Genomic DNA, 19117 nt, shown 5'->3' with positions numbered 1-19117 from the left:
TTTTTTTTTTTTTTTTTTTTTTGTCTTTTAAGAAAAAAAAAAACAAAGAAAAAAAAAAACAAAAATGATTTGACATTTTAGAATTTGTCAGGTCTTGATAAATGACTCTTCAGAAAAAGTTTGTTGGTTTATACACCTACTTATCAATATTTGCTTTTACTAACTTTAAAACAGTTTTTTTTAATGGAGTTTCTGTTACCCAATCAGGCCTTGAACTCTTAGCAATCCTCCTGCCTCAGCCTTCTAAGTGCTGGGATTATAGGCGTGAGGTACTACACCCTGCCAATACAAGTTTCTCGGTGTGTGAAATTCTATCTTTTCATAGGAGTTAGTCATTTCTTAAGTGTTTCTTGGCGTATCCCTTTTAGTTTTTGTTTGGCTGTCTTCTCCTGATTTTATAAGTTCTTTGTAAATTAGTAATACTAGCTGTTATGTTTGTATAGTCCATTTTTCTTTTGAATTCTATATGTAAAAATTTTATTGTAAAGAATTTGAACATCTGGGTAGTCAGATAACCAGTGTGTACTGTTATTTCAGGTTTTAAGATATTTTTAAAAGGACCTTCCTTCATTTTAATAGTATGAAAACACTTTCCTATTGTACTATTAGTCAGCAATGTCTACAGGGAAATTTGGCTTTTTTAAAAAATAAAGTTATTGTAATACACTCATGACCATTGATTTGAGTATTGCCTATGCCTGCTTTCCCACTGTGATGGCAGAATTGAGTATCTGTGATAAGGTGCTGTAGCCTGGGAAGCCTAAAATGTGTACTGAATGGCCTTTTATAGAAAAGGCTTGTTAGCTGTTGCTTTAGAACATTTATAGATATATATTTGGGTATTATTGGAAAAAAAGTGAGGTCTTGCTTTATTTTTTTCTCCAAAACAGCTAATCAGCAACCCAACTACTAGATAATCTGTCTTTTCCTTGTGGAACAGGAAACTTACCATTAACCCATATTAAAATTCTAGAAGTACCTCTTTCTTATTTCTAAACTTTCAGTTCTTGCAGTCTGTCTCTTTTTAGAATCAGACTGCTATAATTATACCTTACAGTATGATTTCTTTTACTTTAAGTTTTGCCTCCCCATATAATAGAGAAGTATACTTGAAGTGTGGTGGTGAGACTAGGATATAGCTCAGTGGTAGAGCACTTGTGTAGCATGTGTAGCTAAATAACTGGATATATGGCACTAGTAGAAACGTAGGCTGCTGCTGCACCATTTGTATTCTAGGCTTCCCTACCTACCTGACTTTTTGTAAATTATTTTTTAGGTTATATGTAACATACTTTCTTATAGTCAAACAATGAGGTCATGAAAAATCTGCAGAATTCATTTTCATTATATTCCTTGGCAATCATAGCAGTCTCTCGCAGCCTGATACCACTTTGTAGCTAGTTTAGAATAAATGAAGATCCATGTTTTAAAGATTTGTGCAGTTAAATTTGATTGTGATGGTGACAGGAAGTTTTATACTAGAAGAAGTCTGTTGAATTGGTTTGAGCACTGAATGAGATACTGATCTGTTCTTGGCTTTACCACTAGGCTTACCTGGTTACTATGTACTATCTACTGCAGTATTCCCAATTGGAAAATGGTAGAGTTGACATTTTAAACTAGTTTTGATGATCATATTCATGGACCTTTGAAAGTCATCAGAAAGTCATTCCCAACTGGAAAATGGTAGAGTTGACATTTTAAACTAGTTTTGATGATCATATTCTTGGACGTTTGAAAGTCATCAGAAAGGTTTTTCAATATATAGGCCTATTTTGCCATGTAAATATACTTTGAAAATGACATTTGAAGTTGAAAACTAATAATGTTTGACTTTTTTTTTTCCCCTCTCAGAAGGGTTTGATTATAATGAAGAAGAACGGTATGATTGTAAAGGGAGTGAACTATTTGGAAATCAGCGAAGATTTCCTGGACACCTTTTTTGGGATTTTAAGGTATAACTAAAAATGAAAAATTAAGCATTAAGTACTGGTACTTTGTATTGTATTTGTGACTTTAAGCACACATAAGTCAACTTGCTTATTAATATCTTCTGTGGCTGGAGAGATGGCTCAATGGTTGGTTAAAAGCACTGGCTGTATTTGCAGAAGACCTGGGTTCAAAACCTACATGGCAGCTAACAGCCATCTATAACTCCAGTTGCAGGGGGGTCCGAAGCCCTCTTCTGTCTGCTGCAGGCACTGTATGATGCGGTTGCACTTAGAAACATGCAAGCACTAATACACATAAAACTAAAAAAAAAAAAATTATTTCCAAAAATAATTTTAGGTAATTTTCAGTAATCAAATAAGATCAATAACCACAGTTTAAGAAAAAAAGCAAATACGGATTATACTAAGTAACCTTTATTTCTAATTGTAGTAACAACTGTTAGGAAATTCTAACCATTTGCCTGTGTGAATTAATAGTACAGTTTACAGAATTGCTTACAGAAGAAATTTTAATTTTATCATTTCAACAGATAAACATCTTAGGTGAAAAGGATGATACACCAGTTCATTTCTGTGACAAGTGTGGATTGCCTATTAAAATCTATGGGAGAATGGTAAGTGTAATTAAGTTTGGTAGATGAAAGCATTTATGTAGAGGTAGGATTCTGAAGTGTTAGTTTGTCTACCTTTTTTTGGTTTGGATTTTGGTTTTGTTTTGTTTTGTTTTTGTTTTTTGGTTGTTTTTTTTTTTTCTCTTTTTGAGATAGGGTCTCCCTGTAACCCCAGCTGGCCTTTAATAACCAGTTTTATGACATGTATGAAATAGCTAGGGGAAGTTTTGCAATACTATGAATTTAATAGTTTGTTTACTGCTTTACAGTAGCTTGAGGAGAAATAAGAAAAAAACATGTTTACAGTGCTCTTTTTCAAGAGCTTTTAACCTGCAGAGACTAGTCAAAATTTATAGGTTTACATGTCTGGAAAATAGAAGCAGATGGCCAGGCATGGTGGTACATGCCTGTAATCCTAGCACTCAGGAAATTGAGGTAGAAGGATCACAAGTTTGAGATCCAACTACATCAGGAATTGAAGACCAACCTGAGCTACATAATGAAGCCATATCTCAAAAACAAATAAAAACAAGCAAACAAAAACAAAATAAAACCTAAGAAAACTTCCATATATTTATTTATTTATTTATTTATTTATTTATTTATTTATTTATTTATTTATTTTGCTTAAAAATTAACTGCTGTTTTTATATAGTTATTCATAACAAGGGTTCATTTAAATAATTCTTATGTGCCTTCTGTCTGTAGATCACTGTACTTAGTTTTATTATGGAAGTATTTTAAGTTCTAGAATGCTTAACTGATATCTTTGTTTACAGATTCCATGCAAGCATGTTTTTTGCTATGACTGTGCTATTTTACATGAGAAAAAGGGAGATAAGATGTGCCCAGGGTAAGATATGGTCATCTTTACATTTTTAAATAATAATGACTTATAAGCTGGGTTTTAAGTTTAGGGACTTATGAAAGGTTAGGTCTGTTTTGGGATGGATCTGAAATAAAGTGAAACTTTTATATCAGTTTAGAACCTCTGACAAGGAAGACTTGAGAGAAAGACTGAGAGAAACTTCCTTGGATCAGTTGTAAACGTTCACGTTTCTTAAAACCTGCAGTTACCCTAAGATTAGTAGTATTGGTTAGTAACAAAGCAATTAGCAGCTGTATAGGGTGATTTCTATTTATTTATTTTTTAATATGGAACACTTCATGAATTTGCGTGTCATCCTTGTACAAGGGCCGTGCTAATCATCTTTGTGTTCATTTCAATTTTAGTATATGTGCTGCTGAAGCAGGCACATGGGATGACTATTGTGTAGGGATTGGCATCATTAGAAGAAAGGGATGGTTTATTGATAACTCTATTAAGTTTCTTATGTGCTAAAGTTTAAAATTAGTTTCTAAAGTATAAAATATGTACTGTGATTAAGGAATAGTTGTTCTATAGAATTCTAATTCAGAAGAATATGAAATTAGAAGCATATATCACTTGTGTGTTTTCTATAATGCCGAATTTTTCAATCCAGTGTACATTGACCTTAAAATTGTATAGTAAATTTAATTTTTCAATTAGGATAAAGAATTTAAACATGATAAAACACTGAACATAGTGAATAGTTTTAAAATTTTTCTTTTTTACTTAAGTATTCTAATGTTAGTGTTTAAAAGGAAATAAGTTTTCAAGGCACTAAATGTAACTCCAGTACACATCTGCCCTCTATCTGGAGAGGAACCTCTCTGGATTAATTACCAGGCCTAGTTCAGGAAGTACAGAGAGAGCAACTAGAGCTTGTATGGATAGTATATACTACTGCTTTTAGGCATCACCCAAAGATGAGACATGCAGATGCTTCTGACTTTATAGTGAATTGGGGGGGGGGGGCTACTGAATGACCACTAATTGGAAACACATGAGCATCAAAAAGTACCAGCCTTAGGGGCTGGAGAGATGGCTCAGTGATTAAGATCACTGGCTGTTGTTGGCAGAGGTCCTGGGTTCGGTTCCCAGTACCCATATGGCAATTCAGAACCACCTGTAACTCCAGTTCTGGGGGATCCGACACCCTCTTCTGTACTCTTTGGGCACCAGGTACTCAAGTGGCACACTTAGATGTACCACTCATACATAAAATTAAAGTAAATCTTGAAAAAAATATGAAGTATTAGCCTTATGGTGAGGATGGAAGAATAGATACAGCTGTGAAAATCACAAATATAGAGCCACAGCATCAGGTGACCCAACACACATACTCAATGACAACAGCTTATTTTAGTGCATATGCAGTGTTTTAAAGTCACTTGCATATAATCTTATTACTTTTTATTGCTTAATACAGTATTGTAGTTTTTGAGAATTTCACACAATGTATTTTGATAATCTTAATACTTTTCAAAGTAAAGTCAAATGGATGTAGAAACACTGTGAACTAAAACAAGGAAACAGGGCTGGGCTGGTGGCACATGACTTTCCCATCAGTACTGGGAGGCAGAGGCAGGCTGATTGATTGAGACCAGCCTGGTCTACATAGCAAGTCCCAGGCCAGTCAAGGCTACAGGGACCCTGTCTCAAAAAACAAAATGAGGAAACAAACTCAAAATGATTAAATATCCTCCAAATTATATTCAATAGAAAATCTCAGATCTTTTGAGTTTTTAGTTCCATTCTCCACTGTGTCATGAGGAATTTAAAGGGCAAGGGCAAGATTGGATTAAATGTAGAGTAGTTATAGTTTTGTCCCTGAATCATAAAGAAAATGTTCAATTTAGTGCTCTCAATTAAAAAACAAGAAATTCTACCAAATTTGAGTAGTAAATATGTCTGAAAGTTCCGAAAAATCTTCCTTAATGAACTCTGATAGTCAGAATTTGAACAGAAATCATTTGTGGTTGATGTTAAGAGCCCTGCTGATTAGGATGGTTGTAATTAGGATGATGTCTGTGCAGCTCTTCCACCTATTGTCTTCCACTTAGCAGTTACCCAGAAAATACTTCTGGGTAATACTTGTATATACAGCTTTGAATTCCATGGTGATAAATGGCAGATCCTTTGCTTTATCCACGCTGGATTTTTTTTTTTTTTCTGAATGAATACTTAGCATAGAGTAGTTGGAGAAAATTCAGTTCATAATGTCTCTTACAAACATTCTATTTGGGGTTGGAGAAATGGTAGCTCAGCCGTTAAGTGCACTGGCTGCTTTTGCAGAGGACCTGGGTTTGAATCTCAGAACCCACATGGCTGCTAACAACCATCTGTAACTCTAGTTCCAAGGAATCTGACGCCCTCTTCTGACCTCCATGGGCTTTGCACAACATGGTTGCACTCAAATGCATGTGGCTAATACACTTATACACATAAAATTAAAACAATAAATAAAAATTTTAAAAAGCATTCTATTTATAGTGTCATTCTTTTCTGACATAGAAAGTTCTGAGGTTGGTAGAAATGCTGATTAGTGCCTAAGACGAGTGAGGAAGATTAATAATGGCTAAGAGTAACTTTTGTTAGCATTTCTTGTATTTTATGTAACATTTTAAAAGTGGACAAAAAAATTGAAAATAGATGCATGCCTTTGTTTTATTTTCTGTTTTTTTTAGTGAATCAATTTTTTTCCCTTTCTAATTCAGCTGTAGTGATCCTGTGCAGCGAATTGAACAGTGTACACGAGGTTCTCTCTTCATGTGTAGTATTGTTCAAGGTTGCAAGAGAACATACCTATCTCAGAGAGACTTACAAGCTCATATCAACCATCGTCATATGAGAGCTGGAAAGCCTGTTACCCGTGCTTCACTTGAAAATGTTCATCCTCCTATTGCCCCGCCACCAACTGAAATCCCTGATCGTTTTATAATGCCACCAGACAAGCATCATATGAGCCATATTCCTCCAAAGCAGCACATCATGATGCCACCACCTCCTTTGCAGCATGTGCCACACGAGCACTATAATCAACCACATGAGGATATTCGTGCTCCTCCAACGGAGTTGTCCATGGCTCCACCTCCACCTCGCTCAGTCAGTCAGGAAAGCTTTCGTATTTCAACAAGAAAACACAGCAATTTAATAACTGTCCCTATTCAGGATGACTCAAATTCAGGTGCTAGAGAACCACCACCTCCTGCCCCAGCACCTGCTCACCATCATCCTGAATATCAGGGTCAACCAGTGGTATCGCACCCTCATCATATTATGCCTCCACAGCAACATTATGCACCACCCCCACCTCCTCCACCACCAATAAGCCATCCAATGCCACATCCTCCCCAGGCCGCAGGTACTCCTCACTTGGTGTATAGCCAAGCTCCACCTCCACCAATGACCTCTGCTCCACCACCAATAACCCCTCCCCCTGGACATATTATTGCCCAAATGCCACCTTATATGAATCATCCTCCTCCAGGACCTCCCCCACCTCAGCATGGTGGTCCACCTGTAACTGCACCCCCTCCTCACCATTACAATCCTAACTCTTTACCCCAGTTTACTGAAGATCAAGGAACTCTGAGTCCTCCATTTACACAACCAGGAGGAATGAGTCCTAGTATATGGCCTGCACCAAGAGGGCCACCACCACCTCCACGAATGCAGGGCCCGCCTTCTCAAACCCCTCTTCCTGGACCACATCATCCAGATCAGACAAGATACAGGCCGTATTACCAATGATAATAGTGTTTTGAACTGAAGATATAACAAGGAAAAAAACGTTAGTCAATCTTTTAATTAAGCTTTGACTGTTTGGGGAAGGAAAAAATTACCTCTTCTGAGGTGGCTATAAAAAACACATAAAGTCTTGTCTCTTAAGATGGTTTTAAATCTTGACCTTAGGATTGATTTCAAGTACTATACTGTAGTGCAGATAAGTGGCTCAGTTGAACACAACTGTATTTGAACAACTGTTACTTTAGTGTGGTAAATTGACCCAGAAGTGACCATTTGTAAAAAATTTGAAAAAATTTCATTGTTCCAGTTTCAAAAGTATTGCTTTTATTAAACCTAATGTTTAGTTTTTCTTGTGATACATTTTGTTAACCTGTGTAAAAGGATTAAATTTCAACATGGTTGTAAAAAATGCTATTTTTATGACAATTTAAGTGCAGCCAAGTACTGTTTTTTAAAACCATGCGTTTTACCACTAATGTCCCAAAGTTACAATAAAATCTTAAAAGTAAAATCTACTAAAATTGTTATCAGGCAGACTGTTAAAATGATAGAGAATTATTTCCCATTTTAGGCACTGAAATTTTGAGGTATGGTAATTAATTGTATGATGTGCTTCACTTGGATGCCTTTTCCTGTTTAGACAGCCTCAGGAGCACCCAAATACATTAGAGTGCCAATAGCGGTATATGTGTTTGTCATATTACAGACTTTTAATCATTTGGAAACCTACAACCAGCTCTACAGGCTCCAGGCTAATGGTGGGATGCTATTATGCTTTTTTTCTGAGTGGTTGGAATCACGTAATGCATCATAATAATCTTAAGTAACATTATTTTATAGGACAATTTAAATGAAGTGTGTTCTATGTTCACTGCCTTAAATTTAAGGCTGAATAGATGTTATTTAAATCCACAGTTCTTGGTAGTTTAATTCTGTGCATTAGTTAAGTTCTTGTTTATTGGGTTATAAACTGCAACTTGAATGCTGCAGAGGAATTTGAGTAATGTATTAACAAAGGCTTAATCACAATGTATTAATCACAAACTGGCATTTGCTCAGGTTTCATTGCTATGTGATAAGAGTTTTTCTTCTAACTCAAAATTTTAAAACTTATTTTTTTTTTTGTTGGTAAACTTGGAACATTTTACTATGGAGTCAAGAGTGAAGACAACCAGACAATTTTGTATTGGACAGAGGAAAAGTAATAACTAAGTTGTGAATTTCAGTGCTGTATAAGGTGCCTTTAGAGTCAGCTTTTGCATTATAGGGACTTGTTACTGTCCAGCTAAGATGACCACTCACAGTTTATATGGATCTCATATGTATAACTCAACATTCTTAGGATATTATTATATATCCTTTGAATTGACTAAACCCCTGTGAAGTTTTTCCTCCCCCCTATAAAATGGTGCATAATATAAACATAACTTGTAGTATGCAGATATCATTTATTAGATAGTTTATAGTGTATAAATTTAGAACATTTGTTTTTGACAAAGGGTCAATTGATCGCTATTATACCATTTTATTCTGTCAGGTACAGGTAAAACATTCTCATGTTGGATGATCAGATGCAAACTCACTTCTGAACTTGGCTCAGAAGTAAGAAATAACATAAATGACCATTTCAACCTTGACTGGCAAAAATAACTGATAGTTTTTTTTCTTAAGCAAGTAATTTTTCACACTTAGCAGTTTCAGAGTCTACCTTGTTAATGTACTATTTCTAGTGGGAAATTCTTGTTAGAAGCATGGGAGTGAAATAGCGTGATGTGGTGAGTGTTTCTGTCATATTACTGTAGGTACTTGGATTGCTGCAAACTTTTGCCTTTTCATGCCCATTTCGGAGCTACTAAAATATTACTGCTAAAATTCAAATCATTATTTCATATAAATAGAAAATAACTAAATTCATATTAGATCTTCTTAACTATTTCTAAAAAGCTCTCTTTTTATTGACATCTACTGGAATTGAATGGGGTGAGAAACCACTTACCCTGTATTTTGGACCAAAAAATCAGTATCATGGTAAAATTCCACATTATGAGAATTCTTACAGGGTTTTAAAAATGATTTCTCAGTTGCATTTAATATATGTTGTACAGGGAAGCAGATCAGACGAATGCCTTGCCGCAGACAAAAAATTCCAAGAGTTGTTAGACTTGAATTCATCAGTTAATTGTTTGAATGAGGGTGGGTGGGTAGAAAGATAAAATTACTGTTAGTATTTTTTTTTTTTTTTTTAAGGAAAAAGATGTGAATCCTAGCCTTATTTCAGGGAAGCCTTTGAAGCTATGATGGACAAAAGTCTAAATGTATGTATGTTTCATTATATTGCTCTTAAGACTACTGAGGTGGCAGTTTAATTCTTAAAAACAATAAAATGGAAGCATAAATACTATTTTGCCTAGAAGGATTTTTAACCTAATGGTGATACATTTGGGGGAATACAGAACTTGCTGTGGTTACATTGATGGAACATTCTACAGGAAAGTTAGATTTTCTTTTTAAAAGATTACAACCAAGAAGCTGGATGTTGTTTCTTTGGCATATTTGTTTAGCATATAATACCGTATTTGAAGAAAGATCCATTGCTAAGATTATAAGGAGCTTTACTCATTTTGCACTGTAAACCTATTTTCTCAAAATTACATAAGTACTAATCAGGTATAACTGAAATATAAATAGAAAAAAGTTGAATATTTAAAAATTCTTAAATAGTAGGTATTTACTGTATGAGGTATACAGAACTGATTAAAAAATACATTTGGAGAGTTTTTAAATGTTATTTTTGAAAAGTGTCACAGTCCTATCTGAGCTAATATTTTTAAAAAAGTACATTGAAAATTACAAGTACCTAAAATGAAAACATTTCTCAGATTAGCCATCAGATTGATTGATATTAAATGAAGCTTGACATAATCATACTCAAACACTGTTTTCTGATTGAAATGAATTTCTTTATTCACTGGTTTATAATTTGTTAAATTCTGATCTATAGGAACCAAGCAGAAGTTGCTTATAGTAATAATTGTGCAGTCTAATAAATCAGTATGGGCTATTCCAAGCTTGGAGAGGAATGGATGAGAAGCCAGATAAATGTTTTGAAGTACTTCTAATAAAAATGGATTTGGTTTTTACAACACCTTGTTTTGATTAACACCTCTTCAAGGTTTTCATCAAGGGGAAAGCAGAATGCTTAAAGTACCTCATTAAAGTTCATTTTCTTGTCTTCTTAGTTTTTAGGCAATATAGAATCACACAATTGCATCGGACAAGTCAGATGCAGTTTTCACACAGGGGCAGGATCATCTTTTTGGAAAATCTTTCTAAAATGCTATGTGACCTAAGAGTATCTCCCCTCTACTCTTAAGTACTTACGAGCACTGCCCTTCATACTACATTTAAGGCCATCTTTTATGCTACCTTGAAATTTACTTTCCTTCAGATTGAAAAACTCCCTTTTACTTCTAGTACTTTCCAAACCTTTATATTTTTATTTTAAAGTTTGTACTCATTAAAGAAAAATCATGTAGAAGGAAGTAAAGATCCCATTGACCACTGTCTCAGCCTCCCTTATTAAGTATTCTTACCATTTTGATTTGTAGCTAGTTTTAGTACAAATCTGACAACTAAATGGGCTCCATCCCCTGGTAAGCATCCTAATTCCTGCTAAATGTATTTCTTAAGTGGTATTTGGTAATTTGTACTGGACTATTGTGGAATATAAAGTTTAGTTTGTTGAAATATTTATGCACTGGACAGTGCTAAGCACTTGGGATGCCCTAGTCTTTAGACACTCCTAAATGTTATGAAATTATATACTGCGTTAGACATGTGTCAGAATCTTATGGGAAGACCAGTCAGGATAATTGGGTGGTTTGTAACTTTGGAGGGACATGTTAGAAAGCATTGAAGAGATGGCATTTGAGCTAAGATTTTTTTTTTTTTAATTTGAGCTAAGATTTTAAATAGGTGAAAGTCATGGGGGTGGATTGGGGGGGGGCGCTTTCCAAACTATGAAGTCTTGAGCTGGAGCAATGGTTCAGCAGTTAAGAGCACTGGCAGCTCTTGCAGAGAAATGATTTGATTCCTAGCACTCACATGGTGGCTAACAACTGTAACTCGAGTTCCAGGGGATCCAGTGCCCTCTTCTGATTTCGTGGGCATTGCACGTCAACCATTGCATCTACCTACATGCAGACAATACGCCCATACACATAAAAATAATAAAATATTTTTTTAAAAGTTAATAACAGGAATAAAGTCTTTGACCTTACTCTGAGATGAGAAGCCATTGTGGAATGATAGAGCTCTTTTAAAAGAATGATTCTTGCTAGGTGTGAGGCAAAGATGGACACAGAAGTCAAGGTGTTTTCATAATTATACTAGAGGGGACTATGGTAGCTCACACCTTAAGAACTGGGTGACTTGAGGGGGCACGTGAATGCGTATAGAAAATTAAGCACTTAGGGACATAAAATGGACCAAGTAGTTATGATCCCTGTTCTTACATTCCATTCCTAGCTTTAGGAATTGTTTTTTATAGCTCTTTCCTCAAAAGATTCTCTGTGTATTCGTCTTCAAGGAATGGTAGTGAGGAAAAGATTTTTACCCTTAAAAATGAGTTACTAGATTGCATACACAGAACTTGTAAGAAATTATTTAATTCAGAACATGAATAATTAATAGCTTTTAGGTTACATTTAATTGTATAATGCTAAATTAATAACTTTGGAACAAACATACAAAATACACCTATATTATTTCTGAGTTTAGCCAGCCTGTCCTCCACGATGAGTTCCAGGCCAGCTGGGTCTACAGGGAGACCCTGACTCAAAAAAAAAAACAAAACAAAAAAAAAGAAACACTCCCAAGTGATATACCGTTAAGCAACTATATCAAAGTTCAATTATTTAGAGTAATTTTAACATGTATTAGATTCAACCTTTTTAAAAAATGTGTATTGTTTATGTGTGTCTATGGATATGTCATATGAATGCAGATAGTTAAGAAAGCCAGAGGTGTTAGATCCCCCTGGAGGTGTAGTTACAAGCTTTTGTGAGCTGCATGCTGGAAACTAAACTCAAGTCCTCTGCAAGAGCAGTACACAATCATTGAGCCCTCTCCAGCCCCCAAATTCAACCTTTTTTGGGGGGGGGGGCTCTTTGAGACAGGGTCTCCCTGTAGCCCCAGCTGTCCTGGAACTCACTGTGTAGACCAGGCCGGCCTTGAACTCACAGAGATCTGCTTGCCTCTGCCTCCCGAGTGCTGGGATTAAAGGCGTGCACCACCACAGCTTGACCTCAACCTTTTTTAATTTGAGTAAAGTTTTTGACTCCAGGTTATTTTGTCTCCCAGTTACATCCTTTCAAGATTGCTCTGCTTCACCTCAGTTTTACTTTTGTCTTTATCTTCCAATGCAGTCTCTTAACCTCTTCCTGATTAGGAGTCAGACTTCAGTTACTAGTTCTAGGATTGGCTCTGAAGCAGATAAATTGATGCACAGGCACACCAATTCCTATGACTCTAAGCATATTTTACCTTAGAGGAGAAAAGAAACATTTGAGGATGAGGATATCAGTGAGCCTCTAAGATGTTAAGGTTGACTGTATGTGATGTTGGTGCAAGAACTGGAGTGAGGTTCCTCTTCCCTGTAATTTTGGTTGGCAAGAATGTAGAGGGTGCCATTGCCTGGGATGATGCAGACCCTAATGGGGATTCAATATAAACTTGAAGCTCTTGCCTCACTCCTAAGCCAAACAATCAGCTCCTCTGAAGGAAAAAGTCTTACTCTGCAATTTACTGGCATATATATCTGTACGCCCGCACACATATCCTAAAACCTACATGGTGCATAAGGTGTTCATGACTCAAAAAGCTTAAGGGGTAGTGAGAAGTGGGGTGCAGGGGAGGCTGGAGAGATGACTCAGTGGTTAAGAGTGCTGGCTGCTCTTGCAGAGAACCTGGGTTCAGTTCCCAGCACCCACATGGATACTAACAAGCATCCATAACTGTAGTTCCAGGGGATCTGATGCCCTCTTCTAGCCTTGGTGGGCATTGCATGCATGTGATGATGCACTTACATACATGCAGATAAACACTCAAAAAATAATTCTTTTTATTAAAAAGCTTAAGAAATATTGTGTAAAGTGCTGGTTCTCAAGTTTTCACTTAAGATCACTATTTAAATAACCTTTATTTTATCTTTCTGTATTTGGACTTTAATAGACAAGCTCAGTAAAGGATGAATGAGAACCTTCATGAGTATTGAGAGGTAAGTCTAAAATAATTGAGACAGCTTTCACATCGACAAAAGTAGTTTGACTTTTAATAGATAGCACTGAATCTTTTGTTGCTAGTGCTGATGTTTAATTTCTAAATGTCACATGAATAAAAACAGATTTGCAACAAGACAATACCAAGAACAAATGGGAAACATAATGGTGCTGAATCTTATTCTCCAGTGAAAAGCTCTAGAACTTACTGCCTGTCTCACAAGTTAGAGAGTGGTCAGCAGTGAAAATACGGCCATGCGTTTTCCTACCTAGCATTATCTCCCAGTGAGACCAGGAAGAATTGGCTCCTGTTCAGCCTCCTTCATGTCCTTGCTTTGTCGTTTTATAGCCCCCATTACCTTATACAGTTTTCATACCAGGAAGGGGGAAGTAAGGCTTTGCCTTGAAAGCCACTTATGTAATAATTTCATATGCGTCATTAGGATTGTGTTTGAATCTAGATAGGTTAGAAGCTTTAAAATTGGAGTGATAATCATAAATCTGGTCAAAGAAATCTCATTGCAGGAGTTCTGTTAAAAGATTCACCACGCCACTCTAGAAGGGATTCACAACAAGCATGTTTCAGAAAACTAACAATAAATTTAATAACACACCTGTACAACTTAATTTTTTAAGTAGAGATATATTAGCATGACTTGTATAAGTTAGGAGATTCAAAGCAGTAGTGTAAATACACCAGAAACATGTAATGACTTGGATGGAAATCTGTCAGTGCTACAAAAATACATATAAACAAAATACTTTTCTTCCTTTGATAAATCTACAAGGTATAAAATTAGGAATAGTTACATAATTTCATACTAAATATGTGAAAAATATACCATGCTAGAACAATCTCGTTCCAAAGTTTGAAACATAATTCTGTCAAATAAAAATATCCTTCATACAGTGTATGAACTTATCAATAACTTTCTAGGTGTAAAGTTGTTCTTGATAGGACAGTTAGATGAGAATCCTGAATTACATCTTGATTAGAATTTCGTTTCAACTGGCACCTGGAAGAAGACAGAAAGTTCTTGTTTTAAACCATTTGTTAAGTTCTTTCCTATGTTAGGATCTAGAACTTACCAGCTACCAACAATTAAAAAAAAAAAAAATTTAAGGATGTTCCATTGCTGCTTGCTTTGCACAGATTCGCATGATACAATGTTTAACTTGTCTTGTGTGTGTTTCAAAGACCTACTGTAGCTTAAGCAATGTTAACAATACAGTATGTTGTAGCAGTGAATTTCCTTACATTTGTTTTGAGTCACTTAAACTCCAGGGAACCATGTGTGCTAGTCAGGCATATTGTTTTGCTTTTTAATTTTTTTGCCTGTATTTATTTGGGGGGTGGGGCATGCCATGGCACACACATGGACGTCTGAAGTCAGAGGACAACTTTGAGGAATCAGTTTTCTCCACCATGTGGGTTCTGGGGATCGAACTCAGGTTGTCAGGTTTGGCAGCAAGCACCCTTACCCCTGAGCCATCTCATATTCTGTTTTCACTCCCAGCTGGTTGCCTATTCACAACTATTGTTTTATCTTCTCTAAGCAAAGCCAGGAGCTGGTGTTAAATATTTCTTTTTCAGCCTGAGAAGGCAAGGTATACCATGGTGCTGACTACACTCAGACAATTGTTTCTAAAGCTCCGATCAGATATCAGAGTTAACTGGTATTCTTAGACTTTATCCTAGTACTTACAATATTGAAGCCTCTACTGGGGCAAAGGGGTGGGATATTTGGGAGGCAGGGGATCCAGTCAGGGTTGCTTCCCTCCCTCCCTCCTTCCCTCCCTCCCTCCCTCCCTCCCTCCCTCCCTTCTTCCTTTTTATTTTTTTGGACTCTAGTGAAGTATTGAGTTTGGGCTTCTCTGAAGTCAATGCTAGGAGGCAGCATCATGGTGCTTGCCTAGGCTGTGCTGTCCTTTATCTCACTTTCTGGGATGACCTTCCACTTCCCCTTTGCTATTGGCTATCACTGAACTTTCACTAGCTTTTTTTTCGGGGGGGGGGTGCTGTGCTGTTGAAGAATCTTACCAGACATTCCCGATTACGCAGTCCTCCATTTGTGTTGATGGTAAAGTCAGATTTCATTTCTTTTTCCTGAGAAGAGTGGAAGGGGATCAGGGACCAATTTTTTAAATGTTGAAATGTAAAGGAAACTTTAAGTTGGTTACAAATGTGACTACGTCATCAAAAGCTAGTACCTGACTGGAACTGAACTTTGAAGTGTTGTAGTCCTTCTTCATCAAAATATGCAAAACAGCATCATGGATTGTTAAGAAAAATATTGAGTCTGTGACTTCATCATCAAAAAATTCACACCTCACAAGCTTGTCAATGAAATCATCTGAAGAAAAAAAAAAGGAGGTAATATTACTTAAAGGAATTGTGCCCCCTGGAGACTGCTAATTTGAAAGTCCATTTGCAAATGTGCATTTCATTGACTTTTGGTATCAGTTACATATGTAATGCCCTAATGTGAAAAGGAAAAAATTCAAATGCGAAAATCTTAGTTCCTAGAAGAAATTATTCTACTTTTAGTTAGCAGGAACCTAGTGAGTTAGCGCCCCTACTTAATGACTGCAACAAGTGTGGCTTGTTGAAAACCTGGATTCTTCCAAATTAGAGAAGCATGCTTCCAGATCAGTAATGTGCTGCTGTGCTAGGCCATTATCTCCCAGTTATTTAACTGTAGCCCATGTTCTCAAAGCTGCTGGAATTTATCATAAAATGTCTTCTTTAGCGTCTCACATTGCCTTCCCCATCACCGTTGAGAAGTCCCATTCTTGTAGACAACTAACCAACATTTGTTTGCACAGATTACTCAACCAAATATGACCTTATCTACTATGTGTAAAGCTCTGGCTGAGCAATAAAAAGATCAAAAGGTAAATTAGAATTTGACCCATAAAGAAGAAAGGACATAAAAAAAAGAAAGGGCATTTACATATAACTATTACTGACAGGAAAACTCATACAATGGTGACAAGGGGCATTTGAGTTTTTTCTTTTATTCTTGTAACTGTAACACCTAGCACATAGTAGGTCCTATTATTGTTTTGCTTAATGAACGAAAGTACAGGACATACACTATGGGAATTCTGGCAGCAAATGAAGGCTGTCTCTTCCTAGTGGGTATCTAGGAAAAGTTAGAAGAGCAATACCATTTTACCGTGTCTAGGATTTGGAGAAAGGTGGAGAGAAAAAGAAAATATTAAAGTCTGGTCACAGGTATGCTTTCAACAGGTGACCAAGGAAAAGCAAGAGGAAACGAGGGCGGGGGCGGGGTGATGGCGTCAGACTGAGAGGGATGCTGGACAGCAGAGGCAGATGGATCAAAAAGATCTGCAATGGTAGAGACGGAATAAAGCAATTCAGTAAATTAAGAGGTTACTGGGATCATGGGATTATTTTTATTATAAGAATTCTTGAAACTAGACCCTTGAAAGTCATTTGTAGGGTAGGAATCAGGAAAGAAGATACCAGTTTTTCTGAACCAGTTGTCAACTTTCCCTAAATGTACTGCTGAGATGCTGTCAAGGTTGACTCCTTTCAGGACAATCTCCACTCAAATGTCACATTACTTATTTTGTTTGATGATGATATGGCTTTCCCATGAAACTTAGCTTCATGAAGGCAGGAGTTTGTCATTCACTGTGTTCACACACAAACAGTGCCTGACACGTAGTAAGCATTCAGTAAGTCTATTAAATTGAATGTCTCATCATGTCCTATGAACTAGGCAGGAGACAGGGTATAAGAAAGTCTCTGGAAGAGATGTGGGGACACAAACAGAACCACAGAACAATGTGATATGTATGCATCCTGCAGCTGCACTCTGAAGACCCAGCACTGGGTAAAGAAGGAAATTTTCACAGTGTTTGCTAGAAAAATTGTTGAAGGAATTTTTTTTAGTCAGAACAACATGAAGAGAAATCATTCTAGTTATGAACAAATACACTGGTTAGGTTGTCCTGAGTACCAATGTGAAACTGGATAAGAGTTTGGGAATGGAAAGATTCTGATCTGAGAATGGGGTATTTGTAGGACTCAGTGGCTAATAGACTAAGATGAGGGGAGAAAGAGGAAAGATGATGCTGGGGATCTACATTGAGGAACAAGGTGAAGTAAATAACAGCAATCAAGACTAGAAAGCAGGGACAGTTGGAGAGGAAGGACCATACATGCAGTTTCGAACATGTGTATCTAAAATGCCTGGGGGACTTCTGGTCAGTCAGATACATGGTTTTCAACTATGGTTTGGGTTAGAGATAGTTTAGGGATTCCTTAGCATGCTGATACATTTGAATGGCTAGAAAGAGTTCAGGAAATTACATCACTAGAGTTTAAGGTTGAAGCCTCAGGAAATGCTAAGGACTAATTGAAGAGTCAGTGCCAGAAACTAAGGTACTAATAGAGAGGTGGGAGGTGAATCAGAAGAAGGGGCTCACAGAGCTCAGGGAGGGAGGGTTTTAAAGAAAATGCTTAAAGTCAAATGCTCAAGCAGGCTCAGGAAGGAGGACACTTAGGAGGAGGCCTTTAATCTTGATTAAATTGGTTATAGATGGATTTGGCAAGCAAAACCAAACTGCTTTTTCTGCAAGATTAGATTGAAAAGTAGTTATCCACTCATTTGCTTCCTATTAAATTAGGATCCAAGTAATAAAACTAATTTAATCACATTAACAAAGCAAAAACATAAGCCTGTGATTTCCATAGGGATTTTTTTTTTTCTTTTTTGAGACAGTCTCCTTATAGCCCCAGCTGACTTGGAACTCACTATGAAGACCAGGCTGGCCTCAATCTCACAGAGATCCACCTGCCTCTGCCTCCTGAGTGCTGGAATTGAAAGCATGTGCCACCCTGCCTGGTTCCAATGGAATTTTAAAAATATTTTTATTTTATGTGAGTGTGTTGTCTGCATGTACGTGTACTGTATGCATATCTGGTGCCCTCAGAGACCAGAAGAAAACATTAGAGTCCATGGAACTAGAGTTACAGACAGTTGTGAATTGTCATGTGGGTGCTGAGATCCAAACCTCTGCAAAGCAGCAAGTTTTCTTAACTTGGGGCCATCTCAACAACCCCTCTGCAGGAATTTCTATTGGTTCAGTTGGAAAAAGATTTCCTTCTTTGCAATCTCATGAAATACAGGCTGTTAGATTGACAAGTGAGTCTGAAGTGACTGTCAGAGCATTAAATAAAACTAAAAGAACCTTGTTCCATCTCAAGCACTGGGAGAAAGAACATGTTACCACATATTTAACTAGGCATTGTAGCACATAACCTGTAACCCCAGTATTTGGGAGACTAAGGCAGGAAGTTTGAGGTTAACCTGAGCTACATAGTGAGATGCTGTCTCTAAGTAAATAACAAACTTACCATCAGTTCCAACAATATAGACATCTACCTTGATCCTAATAAATTCTTGCAAAATCTGTTAAAAAGAAAGTACATCTTTTTTAAGGAAATAATTTCACTTATTAGAAACATAAACTATCAACATACCTTATGAGTGGTATGTTTCTGAATCATTTGCCTTGTGAAGAGACAGTAAGAACACACTAAAGTTTAAAACAAGGTTGAGGAACAGCTGATCCTCCTGGAACAGGGACCTCTGGCTGACTAGATTTACCAGAAGGGCAGATAGGGGG

General features: G+C 36.6%; 2 protein-coding genes and 1 non-coding gene across 5 annotated transcripts in view; 1 reads left to right on the top strand and 2 right to left on the bottom strand.

Annotated features, from left to right (window-relative positions):
• Window positions 1-10318, top strand: part of Cbll1 (Cbl proto-oncogene like 1) — a 15717-nt gene extending 5399 nt beyond the window's left edge. For all 3 annotated transcript variants that reach the window (XM_008830718.3, XM_008830717.3, XM_029562325.1), the window contains exons 3-6: window positions 1855-1955; window positions 2483-2566; window positions 3343-3416; window positions 6146-10318. In XM_008830718.3, the coding sequence (XP_008828940.1) occupies window positions 1855-1955; window positions 2483-2566; window positions 3343-3416; window positions 6146-7181 (1295 nt within the window). In that variant the 3' untranslated portion in view covers window positions 7182-10318. The remainder of the gene's footprint in view (window positions 1-1854; window positions 1956-2482; window positions 2567-3342; window positions 3417-6145) is intronic.
• Window positions 3713-3820, bottom strand: LOC115069960. The gene has a single exon (XR_003849191.1). It is a non-coding gene; the product is annotated as a U6 spliceosomal RNA (small nuclear RNA).
• Window positions 10319-14247: 3929 nt separating the features above from the next.
• Slc26a3 (solute carrier family 26 member 3) overlaps window positions 14248-19117 on the bottom strand; it is a 27810-nt gene continuing 22940 nt past the window's right edge. Inside the window, exons 17-20 of the mRNA XM_008830716.3 lie at window positions 18846-18900; window positions 15668-15810; window positions 15498-15563; window positions 14248-14472 (exon numbers count right to left, since the gene is read on the bottom strand). Of these exons, the coding sequence (XP_008828938.1) occupies window positions 14449-14472; window positions 15498-15563; window positions 15668-15810; window positions 18846-18900 (288 nt within the window). The 3' untranslated portion in view covers window positions 14248-14448. The remainder of the gene's footprint in view (window positions 14473-15497; window positions 15564-15667; window positions 15811-18845; window positions 18901-19117) is intronic.

This window comes from Nannospalax galili, unplaced genomic scaffold (assembly GCF_000622305.1).
Source record: "Nannospalax galili isolate Female #2095 unplaced genomic scaffold, S.galili_v1.0 scaffold312, whole genome shotgun sequence".
In the NCBI taxonomy this organism is placed as follows: Eukaryota; Metazoa; Chordata; class Mammalia; order Rodentia; family Spalacidae; genus Nannospalax; species Nannospalax galili.
This window is presented reverse-complemented; position numbering and strand designations above follow the sequence as displayed.